Source organism: Manacus candei, unplaced genomic scaffold, assembly GCF_025592945.1.
Source record: "Manacus candei isolate 608988 ecotype Guabito, Panama unplaced genomic scaffold, ASM2559294v1 h1tg000057l, whole genome shotgun sequence".
NCBI lineage: Eukaryota > Metazoa > Chordata > Aves > Passeriformes > Pipridae > Manacus > Manacus candei.
Window position 1 is genome coordinate 1,506,542 of NW_026138105.1, and position 13,196 is coordinate 1,519,737.

The 13,196-nt window shown below is 42.0% G+C and overlaps 1 protein-coding gene across 4 annotated transcripts in view; it reads right to left on the reverse strand.

The window, feature by feature from the left end:
- RALGAPB (Ral GTPase activating protein non-catalytic subunit beta) overlaps positions 1-13,196 on the reverse strand; it is a 63,856-nt gene that overhangs the window by 26,558 nt on the left and 24,102 nt on the right. Inside the window, exons 10-17 of one of the 4 annotated variants that reach the window (XM_051803290.1) lie at positions 11,278-11,313; positions 9,380-9,581; positions 7,837-8,004; positions 6,953-7,067; positions 6,561-6,708; positions 3,822-3,886; positions 3,507-3,639; positions 1,428-1,549 (exon numbers count right to left, since the gene is read on the reverse strand). In XM_051803290.1, the coding sequence (XP_051659250.1) occupies positions 1,428-1,549; positions 3,507-3,639; positions 3,822-3,886; positions 6,561-6,708; positions 6,953-7,067; positions 7,837-8,004; positions 9,380-9,581; positions 11,278-11,313 (989 nt within the window). Of the gene's footprint in view, positions 1-1,427; positions 1,562-3,506; positions 3,640-3,821; positions 3,887-6,560; positions 6,709-6,952; positions 7,068-7,836; positions 8,005-9,379; positions 9,582-11,277; positions 11,314-13,196 lie in introns of all 4 variants that reach the window. The other 3 variants (XM_051803288.1, XM_051803292.1, XM_051803291.1) reach the window with 3 other exon arrangements.

Below are 13,196 nucleotides of genomic sequence, written 5' to 3' on the forward strand. Positions count from 1 at the left end.
GCTGAAGAGATATAAGCCAAGGCAGCCCCTCCCTGAGAAGCGCTTTGGGACTTGTCACCTCCAAAGGCACAAACAGAACAGGTTCCTTGCTGCAGTTCTGCACGAAGAGTGATTTCTTTCTACCCACTTTGTTATGAAGGGGAAAAAGATCCCAGGGAAGAATTATTTCATTTGCATCAGAATTATTAAATATAATATTTAATATTAACTGGGGAGGCATTTGAAAAGATAATATATTTCCACATTCCCATACCATTGCGAGAAGGAAAAAAAAAAAAGAAAGAAAACTTGGCTAAACCACCAAGAAACCCCTGGTTCTGTATGACACTCTTTAAGACCCCATAATATACATTAATTCATCGCAAACACTTTCAAATACATTCTTCAGCTCATGCTGCTGCAATAATAAATAAGCACTCAGTCCAACACAGCGCAGTGCTGACTTCACACTATAAAAACTGCCTGAGACACATATTTCAAGGAGATCTGTTGAGTTCCTGTGGAAATATGACAGGAAAAGCTGAATTGTCATGCCAGGTTATCATGGCTGCTGTAAGTACACTAGACTTTTGCTTAACAAAGGTCATGAAGTCCAGCTTGGGGACAAGAGCCCTCAGGCAGAAAAGGGTATTTTGCTTCTCAACAGTTCTCCTCCTGTCCCCACCTAGTAGCTTTAGTTGTTATTTGTGTTGAATTAAGCAACTGTGTGCAGAAAAAGCTCTGAAGAAGGTGGCACCTCCATATTAGAAATATGACATCTTTCTTCAAGCTCTAAAAACTATTTCCAAAATGAGGAGGAAAGGGAAAAGCAGGTACAATACAAAAAGGGCAGTAAAGTTGCTTAATTCCCTGGCATATTTGCCATCTGCCAACTAACATCACCAAAACCTCCTTTCCCAGTGGGGTTACAGAGGGAACGGACATACCACACCCCCATCCAAGCAAAGCTACATCAAATGGCTTACAGGAAGGTTGAAAACTGATGGCCCAGGCCCCTGCACTGACACTGCCAATGTAGTGGCAAGTTCTTCCTCAATTATGCAACCTAATATGGCAGATTGCGTAGAATAAAAAAGCAAAACAAAAACCAAAGCCAGACACAAGTGGGAATCCATGAGAAGGGTTAGGAGCCAGCCAGCCAGCTCAACAAAACCTGCCAGAATCATGCAGCAGAGCAGTGTGTCTGAACAGGCCACCCTGAGCAGCAGTTTCAGCCAAGAGGCACCCCCAGGGCACGTGCCCTTTGAGCCACAGTGCATTTAAACTGGGAGAAAATGACCTACAATGCTGCTTTTTCTGGTGCCCAAACAGAACATTGGCTGACAAACTCAGACACAGAAATCTGTTTGATGCCATGACTTTCACCCAAACAGGACTAAAACTACCCTGTGAGAAGGGGCCAGAGCACACCAAACTGCACCTCTCACCTTTGCCAGTCCAGAGAGCAGCTCCAGGGCAGCCAGAGAGATACTCATGTCCTGCCTCCACTGGGAGTTGAGCCTTTGGGTTACCAGGTGGATGCTGCGTATCAGCAGTCCAGCAGCTGTATCTGTATGAAGAGCTAGGATATAACCCCAAAACCACACCACAGGGAGGGATTAGTGACAATAAGCAAAGCACAGGCACAAGGCAAAGCAGCCACAATACAGACATAAAATAAATCATACCCAACCCAGAATCTCAAAATTTGGTGACTTTTGCATAGGCTAACTCCCTCCTGTACACTCCAGGCATTATACAAACCCATTCAGACTAGCTAGCTCCATCTAATTTTTTCCTTAAGGCATTTTGGATAATCCCAATGCTCTGCTGCACTTCAGCAGCAGAACACTCAGCTTCAGGTTTTGCTATTGTATTTAAATTGCTGTCATGTCTTGTAGTCTCAGAAAAATTTAGGCATTGGTAATGTATATTAAACATCAGTAATTGTATTGACGAACTAATAGAGCACATGTAATTTTAGATATCTGTGTCAGAAGTTAACCATTCCTTCCTTACCTAGTGTTAATCAAAAGCTGCACTAGGTTCAAGAGATGTGGATAATGAAAGAATCAGTGCTGGAGAAAGACAATTTTTTGTAACCTTTCACTCCCTTGAACCTTTAGCTCAAAATTAAAAATAGAAAATGTTTTAAGTATCAGTTGTTCTCACTTCAAAATATTAGAAACATAAATACTACATGTATTTGTTAAAACCAAAGTATGTAAATTAATGTCAGAAACAAAAAATTGCTCAATGACTAGTTATAAAGAGACATGAGAACTATGACAGCTAAGGTACATCCTTCCCAAAACTTAAATTAGCATATTAACCACTCCAGAGCTATGTCCAGTGTTACACCAGCAGCAGATTCAAGAGTCTGCTATGGCTAAACAGTTACAATAGACCATCTTGTCTTCAATTTTCTCTTGTTTGAAGCATCCAGTGGAAACACAAATTCTTTTCATAAATTCCTCACAACCTTACCTTCTGTGCACCGGAAATTTAAAAAATCCAATAAAAGGCATATGCTACAAAATATATTTCAAGTTATGTCATGGTTTGAAGACTCAGTAAGTCAAATATTTAGAAGATTTTTGTTAATCTCACAAATGAATATTTTTACAAGCACTTGTCAGTGAAATCACCCACTAAACAATTCAAATGGTGTGCTGAAAATTAGCAATTTGATAATTTCCAACAAGCAAATCCTGTAGGGAAAGCACCAACATGTTTATATGAATTCCCAGAATATACTGAAGCCTTTCCTGCTAATCTCCCTTCTCTTGCTGTTTAGAAAACTAGATAAAAAAAACCACCACCAAACATTTTTGGTTGGTGAGGACAGAGTTGTCAACAGAGGCTACAGTATAATAAAAAGGTGACTTGTTCTCACTTTTACTTGGCTGACATCAGTTAAACTGATGAAGACAAAAGTGCAAACGAAATTGCAGGATCTTGACATTCAGCCAGCTTACCACACACAGAGTTAGAACAACATAGATTTTTCTACAAAGAAAAATGTACAGTACAAGACATAGCAAACTGAAGTTAATTACTAAATTCTCTTGTTATAACAAATGAGACATCACAAGCATTCTGCTTACTTGCTTTACAAAAACCAGAGTCCTTGAAATGTGGTTTAAGAAAAGGTGCTGCAGAGGTCAGGTGAGCATTTGGAACGACACCAAAATGAATGAAGAGATTAATTCACACTTGGTGTACATTTATCCCATTATTGTTGACAAAAACTAAGTGTCTTGAAAACATAAGTTAAAATAAAGCAGTTTGCAAACACGTTTTCCATAAGCTTTTACATTCTTATTTTGAAAATGTTAAGAGTCCTTTAGTAGGATTAAAACAACCACCGGAAGGGCACGAGAGCACAAATCGGCAACATGCAGATGGACTGTCCACCTGGGTTCACACCCGGGCACATTAATGGATTAGCCAGAACTGGAACAGAAAAACCCAGGCAGCATCATCCTGGCATACAGTGACAGGGTTTCCCAAAGAGCTGTCCTTACCATAGTCCCTCAGCAGGGCCTGTGCTGGCCGCTCGCTGTCGGGCGTCGTGGGCTCTGTGCTGCCGCCGCTCGCGGTGCTGATGCCGCTGTTGGTGCGACTGTGGCTTTTGAACAGGTTGTTTTCACCACCGTTCTGCAAAGGGAAAGGCAGTTTACAGGAGCCTTTTCTGATTAGAGTTCCTTATGCCAGTGGGTGCTCTTAGATATAAAAGATGATCAAACCTCAAGATGCTACCTGAGCTGCTTTCAGTAGCAGGTAAAGTGAGGAATGCATTCTTTCTGAAGAGGTAACTTAATAAACAAAGAAAAACTCACCGTTTCCATCTGACAGCCAATGGCTTCTAACAGTGCTGAATCCTGAACAATATTTAACATTGCACCTGCAGAACCAGATATCAGAAGGTAACTACAGACTGCAGCAGAACATTCACTGCTAAAATTTACAAAGAAGCACAGAAGGTCTAGCATACAAGATAGCCACCCTGTTTTATAAAATCTCTTATTAAAACACAGGATTTGATTCAGGCTTAGCCATTTGAAGCAGATGGAAGCTGCTTTCAGCTATTTTAAAACTGCTTTGAACACAGTCTAGAAAAGACTGAGAGGGGATCTCATCAATACATACATATATCTTAAGATATAAAAATAAATATGTCAAGAGGATGGTGCCAGACTCTGTTCAGTGGCAGGACAAGGAATAACGGCTATAAAGTAAACCACAGGAAGTTCCAGCTCAACATGAGGAAGAACTTTCCATAGAGGGTGGCAGAGCCCTGGAACAGGTGCCAAGGGAGAACACAGAGTCTCCCTCTTTAGGGACATTCAAAACCCACCTGGATGTGTTCCTGTGTAACCTGCTCTAGGTGACCCTGCCTTGGTGGGAGGGTTGCACTGGATGATCTTCAAAGGTCCCTTGGACCCCAAGTATTCTGTGATAGGTCTGTCAAATTCCTCAGTTTGGAAGGATTCTGGCTTCACAGAAGGGCTGGAATGGTTCCTTGTCTCCCATCAGATTGTGCTCATTTAAAAACTCCAGTGAAATTTAAGGATATGTATCAGAAGGCCAGTTCATAATCTGAGATGGCATACACTGAAATTCCCTCTACCTGGAAGTCTTCCCCAGCCTCTCACTTTCCATGCTATGTTTTCCAACACTGACCAAAATACTGTGTTCAAAAAGCTGAAGCTCTTAAGTGCAGGGGTCACCAACCCCACTGCATCTAAACGAGCAAGGAGGGAGTTTTCTCTTCAACCTTGGGAAAGATATAAGTGTAACACATTTAAATTAAAACTGCTGATCTGTTTTAGGTAAAATAGGGTGAACAGCCTGTATCTGTTTGGCAGCATCACCTCCAGATGATGAGGATAGAAGGAGTAAGGACATGGACCTGAAACAGGCTGACACTGACACATCTGGTAGCACCAGCTTTAGTTTTCTGCCTTTCTTCCCTGTCTCACCCAGCAATGAACATTTAGGAAGATACCACTTGCTCTACGAAGGGAAATGCCAGGACAAGGGGCAATGGCTTCCCACTGCCAGAGGGCAGAGTTAGATGTGAGAGTGGGGAGGCCCTGACACAGGTTGCCCAGAGAAGTTGTGGCTGCCCTATCCATGGAAGTGTCCAAGGCCAGGTTGGACGGGGCTTGGAGCAACCTGGGCTAGTGGAAGGTGTCCCTGCCCATGGCAGGGGGTGGAACAAGATGGTCTTTAAGGTCCTTTCCAGCCCAAACCATTCTGTGATTCTATGAAATGCACCACTTGCAGTCAAACATTTAGTGATAGCTGGAAACAGTGTTTTTGTTGAGAAGCTGGTGAACATGTGAGAATTTCTGGCTAAAATGGAGGTTCATGAATCCCCTCCAGCTAAAGCCAGCAGGAAATAACTTCATATATGGAAACAGGAGTTTCAGAAGAGGAATACAGGGGAGATGAACTGTGATGGACTAGCACGGGAATAATAATAGCAAAAATCCCATTCAAGGCAGAGCACCTACCCAGCTGGCTGCAAACCAACTAGTTGTGAGGGGCACAGGACTGCATGGCTGGGTCTAACAGAGCATCGCCCTGTGGTGCCTGGAGGTGGGGCAACCCTCCGAGCACCGATGCTCTGAGGGGCTCACAAACCAGGAGTATCCTCACTCCTTCACCAGCACTGGCTGCAAACCATTCCTTCAAATTACTCCACTCTAGTCTTCTGCTAGAAAAGAAACTGTTTCAACTCCTGTAAGGTAACCTTCCAAAAGTCTTTGCAGACTGTGTTTCTTTCCTTTCCCTTAATTGCTCACCTCATTTCCTTGCCCTCCCCTGTTAACCAGCTAGAGTCTCTGCCTCCCAGAACAAGGCACACTGTTGCCTTTTTATACAGACAATAGGGAAGTCGTAAGGACATCATGTTAAAAGAGAAAACTGGGGGAGAATAATAGGCGAGTACCTTTTTACTTGTCTGAAAATGTTTGATAGATTATGCACTATCCACGTTTTTATCTTCTACTTCCTTTCTGAGTATTCAGCATAATGTTAATCCACTCTTTACCTCAAAGAACAGTTTGTTGCCAAACTGTGCACAGTGCATCTCCAGATTCTATTCAAAACTTTGGCTTTTGCCTGAGGATTTACACACTGCTAAACAAATGTCATCTGTATTTTGCCAGAGTTGGACTATCAGTCTCTGGTACTTCAATTTGTTTCTAGGCTTAACTATGCCAAAAACTAAGGTTTTCCTTGTAATCCATTAGTTGCAAATCCTTCCCAAAATTAAAATGACAATTTTTCCTATTTCCATTCCTAGTTATGACTGACTTTTTATGCTAGGATGTGTTTTACTTTCCCCTCTACTTTTCAAGTACTACTCCACATCTGTAAAAAGAAAGAGATTAACATGAGGCTTTTTAAGACATTTTCATAGTATGAGGGAGATTACAATATGACAACCTGCCAGGAATTTAAACCTTCTTCTTGCAAAGCAATACATTACTAATAACCCATGTTATCCCAGGACAGACTAAGACAGACACTTCTACAACGCAGTCAATAAATAAAAAAGTTGAAATAACCTAGTATCATTTGAGTGTTGTTGGGATCTGTTTCTGTTTGCAAAGCTCCTATAAGTATATTCACAAGCCTCAGCTTCAAGGACAGGAATGTTACTGGTTTATCATACGTTGAGCTGTCATCATTGCTGAATTTCCCTTCCAGGACAACCTGAAGGAAAAACACACTTATTTCAGTATCAATTAAAGATCACATCAGCGGGGTATTGTTTCAGAAGTCAACATCCACAGCACCCATTGCTACTGACAACCTGTAATATGGTCTTACTGTTCCCTCGGTCGCTGTGTTTCAGTGCCAAAGAGAACACCCAATACAACCCACAAACCATCAAATCCCACTCCAAAACAACAGGGAAAATAAAACGGAAATGCAAATAAAGTGATAAGTTTACTACCTCAGACTTTATTGTTCCAAAATGATGAGGAAGAGGCAACAGAGACAGCAAGATGTTAATGGAAGCTCTTCTTAGCTCTGTGGGGTTTACATAGATTTTAAACTTTGAGAGTTCTCTGCAAATCAAAGCATCACACAGTTAATCAACTTTTCACAGGAATCTGGAGCCAAATTTAATTAAGTTAAAATTAAATATACAGCCACCCAATGGTCTTAAGTAATTTGCAGTATGCAATGTAGTTGTTTCTTTCTAAGACCTATCCAAAAGAAGCATTGGCTCAGATTTAAGCCCAGTAGATAAATAATATTTTATGCATAACTTCAAAACAAAATGCAGTACCAAGACATAACACGTGCATTGAAAAAGGCATTCAGAGAGTACTACTAAGTGCTTTACTTAGCAAAACATCCAGAAATCTATAAAGCTCTGACAAGTGAGGTTATATCTTCTGGTTTAAGAACCTACTCCAATTTCATCAGCTTAAATTATCAATTTTTCCATTTAATGTTGTGTACAATTACTCACTTATTGAATTCACTGTAGCAACAGCCACTAATGAATATCTTGTGAAAGTTTAAAATCAGTAGGCTTTCAACATAATTGAGCTAAATCACTCCTTTTCCCTATTCTTAAAGGTACTGCTTTCCATCCATGAATATGCAGCTACCAACTCACATATTACATTTAAAGAAAGTATTATTATTATTGCTTTAAAGAAAACTGCCTCAAATAAAATTGAAAATTTGAGCTTACACAGTGCTGCTATTATCACCATCAAATACACAGGCACTGTGAGCCCCACGTGGCAGAATTCCTACTCAGGAACGACAGAAGACAAACACCTCCCAACATCTGATGATGTTTATATGGAAACAGCAATTTACCTGTCAGGTAAAATAGTTTCAAGAGCCGAAATGAAGTAGGGAACCACGACATCGATTCCTTTCAGGTCACAGCAGAACAGAGGAGGGGAGTTTAGAATAACACTGGCAAGAACGGGGTGGCAAACGAAATCTGCTATCTGCAAACCCTGAATTAAAAGCATGTAAAATCTGACAAAGAAAGATAAAATTAAATTATTTGCATATAAAAACCATCAGAATCCCACATGAACAAGAATGTGCAGCCACTATTTGATCTTGTCTACATAAAATATAGTAAGTTTCAGAACCAGAGTTAAGAAATACTGATATGAGCATCCCCCCACATTACTTTGGCATGGGCAAACACACCTGACCAGCTTAACAAGACCTTCCCAGATCACAGGTATTTCACGTGAAAAGCCAGGCAGCACAGTTTTACTGAAATCACTAACTTGTTGCAACACCCAGCCTGGGAGCTGTGCTAATACACCCAGCTGATTACTAACAGTGCTGGATCACCTGTTCCCTGCTACTCCCTCCCCATGTAAGGGTGGGAGTGGAACCTTGATTTTAACATGAGAAAAATACTGAGAAATCTCAGGGGAAGTGGTGGACAGGACAAGGGACAGGATGCCAGGACAGCAATCTGGAAAATGAGACCAAACATAACCAACATAACCGGTTCAAATGAAAAAGCAGGAGCAGGGACTCTCTGCCCACCATTCCAAGGCAGCTTCTTTTGCAGCTTCTGGCTACAGAATACTTATACCTCCTTAGTTTTTTCAGAAGGCTTTCAGACCCAGAGGAGTCCCACTGACCAGGCAAGAGAAACATGAACTATCTATAAGCAAAATACTACAACATTCAAGATATAAAATTGTTCAGTATTCTGGGAAGTTTTGATGCCATCTGGGAAAAATATACACGAACAGTTTGAGAGAATCATGATTTAAAATTGACTCTCTGCCTTAGCCTTTGCTATTTTACTTACTAAGAATTTGGGAAGAAGGTATACTATGATAGGCAAGACTGCCTTATTTTATTAGAAACAAAACTGAACACAGAGGCAGTTCAAACACAACTGTTTCAAATAATTCCCACATTTCAATATTCAAAGGGTGATAAATAAGCAACCACAAAAAACCAAACCCAGTGTTGTGGTATTTGACAACACAAGACCCTCTGTGGTCTAATAAAGTGTACAAAGTCTCATGTCTGCACGCTTTTTCCATCTGAACAATATTCAGTGACAGATTAAACAAAAATAAAAATACAAGAGGCAAGAAAGTGCCAAAGAAAATGTTCCTTCCAGCTGGAGGCACACTTTAAGAGACTCCCCTTCAACTGGAACTTGAAGAAAACCCAATGAAAATCAGCATCATGAGAATGCAAGAGGAAACCAGCACTGGGGTTAGCCAGGGTTAGCACCTCCAGCCTCTGAAGGTCAACCTGGTGGTTTTGAACTGGCACCACGGGATTTGGACAGCAGCAGAATGCTGTTTACTGGGAATTAATCTGCACCATGAAGTCACACCAATAAAGCAACTGGAAGGTAGGTTAGTACCGGGATAGGTAAGCTGGTAATATTTCCTCCCCAGTCTTCTTGCTACAAAATATCCTACACAGTGTCCCGCACGCCTCTGCCCTTCCTGCTTCATAGTTGTCTGGGAATTCACTCGCATCAAACATGGGGTTGGAAGCCATAGTGTCTGTGGACATTTGGGATCCTTTCCGGCGGAACTCCACACTAGCTTGGGTCGCTATAGCTGGGAAGAGAAAAAACAGCATTTCACTGTGTGTGCCAATGTACAGAACAGGCTCATGGGATCCGGGACACAAAGATCACGTCCAATTTAGTAGTTAACATGAAGCTGTTAGTTCACTGTATTTGAGCCAGCGCCTCTGTTCAGGAAGCATTTTTGGGTGTAACTAACTTTTTTGCTCTGTAAGGATGACAACAACTGACCTTCATATGCTGGAGACTGCCCCTTCCTTTCTGCTGGGAAGAGTAAGATTATATCCAGTATTAGCTTCCTACCCTCTCTGGAGGACAAGGATCTCCCTCACCTAGTTCTCGTCCCCACAACAATAAAGTGCCACCTTGCCTTCCTGCCTTGAAAAAAAAATCCCCAAAATTTAGATGGTGCCATTACTATGACCTCCAAGGAAGTGCTTAATTTCCAGCTGGCCAACTCATCTCATGCTGCTCTGAACATCAACCCAAAAATTCTAAGGACCCATAAGAGAAAAGGAAGGTTGTAGAACCCACTCTCCTAATTCGGTGTCCCCCTCCTCACATGACCACTGAAAGTGCCAAGTAAGTATGAGGTTACAAGAGCCCCCAGACAGCAGCTACAGGGGCTGGCCCACTCCTGCCCCTGTCCCACAGCACCCCCTCGGGAGCCCCTGTGACCTGACGGGGACACGGCTCTGCCAGCTCTGTGCTCACTCCCGCAGGCCAGTTCTGCCAATCCACCCCAAACCAGGTCTTCCTACAGAGACTTCTGGTCCCCCTTTCATACAGTGTCATGTGGATACAAGACCACTCGCTCTGCAGGCTCCATCCTTTCTTCCAGGACGGCAGCCAAAACAAAACATATATTGCACTCAATGGGATTTTTTTTTTAAATTTTTTTTTCTTTTCCTTGGACGACTTCACTCTAGGGTTACTAATGTCAGAAAGAGTGCCTTCTTATTTTTAGCTAAGACTCTACAGATTTCCAAAATTTCTATAACTACAAAAGCAAAGAGCAGACAATGTGTGCTCCTGACAGAATCACACCAATGTATTTCCACTGGCATAAGAGAACTTCCTCTGTCTCAACTCTGGGACACTGGGGGAACAGCAGGTTCATGGTCAGCCTTGCAAACAAAGGCGTGTTAACACTTTGGCAGTTGGAATACCTGATAATTTACAGATAGTGGGGTTTTTGTTTTATTTTTTAAAGGAAATGTCTTAATGAAAGTGTCTACTCTGAATTTTTGTCCTCAAATTCGGCATTTAACCTATGGTTACCTCGCAAATTTTCATGACGTAAGTAGCAAATAATCACAAATCTTTATGCATCTTCCCATGAGCCATTTTTTTGTCCTAAATAAGCTATCCAGCAATATACTGTAGTTGGAAAAAAACACTACATGCACAATGCATACAAATCAAACACTAGGTCTGTAAAATAAGCTTTAAGTAAAAAAAACATGGTTAGTGCAAAGTCCTGAAATTCATGACATGATCACAGACTAAAGTACAGAAAAGATGGGACTGATTCAGGCAGATTAATTTGCTTTTGCCAACAATCCTCCCCATTGAAAAACACACACAAAAAAAAATTACTTGTCTTTTTCAAGTAAAAGTGCAAAAGCTACAAGAGACGATGAGCATGAATTTACAAATAAAATATGGGATTATGGAAAAAGAAAAGCATGACAGCAATTAAGGAAAAGCTACTGGTTCCTACTTACAAGATTTATAAGAAAGAAGAATTTGGATAAAAGATGCTGCAAGATAATAGAAATAAAATGGAAACAAATCAAAGGACAGCAGTAGTTATAAAATACTTTTAAGATGGTGAAATTGTAATATAAGTTAAGAAGCTTTTAGCTTTTTTAAAAAATAGATTAAAAGCTTTATGATACAGCAAGCTCGTTAAACACATAGGAAATTGGCATTCAGGTCCAAAATTATGGTTTTGAAAGTACCATGCAAAACAATGAACAAAAAGTTACAAAATACTACTAAGATTTAGAGCTGTTCATATCTATGTACATCCATTCTTTAAAAGGCTGTATTAACCCTTCCCAGCTCACAGACCTGTCCCCGTGTCACACTGCACATGGAGCATACACAAGGCTATCCTAGGGCTCCTGTGACTTGGGGTATGTCTTGCAGGGGGACAGTACTTACCTGCAGTCTCCTCACAGCAGTACTGCTGCTTCCAAACCACGAGATCGTGACAGTGTTACAGCTCCCACTGCCCTAAGCCAAGGCGCTAACAACCAAAATGCCCGAGCATGCCTCTCCTGACCCCCAGCTCCACCAACAACCTTCCAAAGCAGAAACAAAAGGTAGAACGCTCCCACAAACACCAACATCTTAATCAATGTCCAGAGAAAGAAGAGAGGAAGGACTCCAGCTGCCAGGTACCAGGCACCACCCGGTAAGAGTGGTCAGACCAACTGGCAGGGTCAGATCAACACCCACCACCAAGACCCTCAGCAGCACTCAAGATGTCTCCAGTCAGGGCTGCTTGGAGTTTGCTCCTGGAACCCCAGAAACATTCTCTGGGACATTCATGACAGGAGGGCCAGAGGAGATGAGGGTACACCCCAAGACTCCCCCACTGCCAACAGCACTTGGGTGACACCAGCAACCCAGCAAGGTGTCTCCTTCAGCTGCCATAAACCACAGAGCTGTCAGGCTGTGACCAACCGCTTTAGGGACAAGGACCAAGAACGAGCCCATCAGACTGAAAGATTCAGTTGCTGAAATGCTGGCACAAGGTACTCGTGAGTGTGTCCCAATTCTCAAAGGCTGAGGACAGCAACAGCACACACCGTATGGCCAAGATGGTCTGAAACACATCCTGCCACTGGAGCTGCACTTGGCGCAGGTACACACACGCCAGAGATCATTCTCAGGGTCAACCTCATACAAGCTCCCTAGCAAATTTCTTATGAAGGTGTTTTCTATCACAGGGATCATTCAACCCACAGTATCAGCTACATAAATCCCATCTTATTCTAAAGACTATGCAATCAGGATTCAGCTGCTTTCAAACCACCTACGCATTTTTCAACAGGTCATTTTTACTCTCTCACAACAACACAGTGATGTTTATCAGCTGCCCACCATAATGCCATAAAGGTCTGGGTGCAGAAACCAAAACCTGATAAGGTCAGTCAAGGCCCAAAAGCATCACGCCAATGATGGCAAAATCATCACCCTGCTTCAGAATCCAAACAATGACACAGGACTACCTTGAAGGATCTTGAAAGAGCAAACAGGACAACTGCTTTCCAGGTGATAACCTCCACAAGCACTCAGCCATATACAGATGACCTCCAGCTAATCTTGTGAGAGAGAACAATTCTCTCTTCCCGAAGAGAGACAGACTAAACCACAAATGTGGAACGCTTATGTCTCTCCTGAATCAAGTCAGGGTTGTTACAAGAAGTTCACTATGAACATGACAGAAAATTGAACAAGAGTGGGGCAGCAGTTAACCTGACAGAACCAGGAGAGTTGAGACTGGAGGGGCCTCCGGAGATTATACAGTCAGCCCTCCTCAGCAAAGCAAGGCCAAGTAGAGCAAGTTCAGTCACCCTTCCACCCATTCAGATAGTTTTCCTTCTCAAGACCTACAAAAAGCTGGACATTTTTC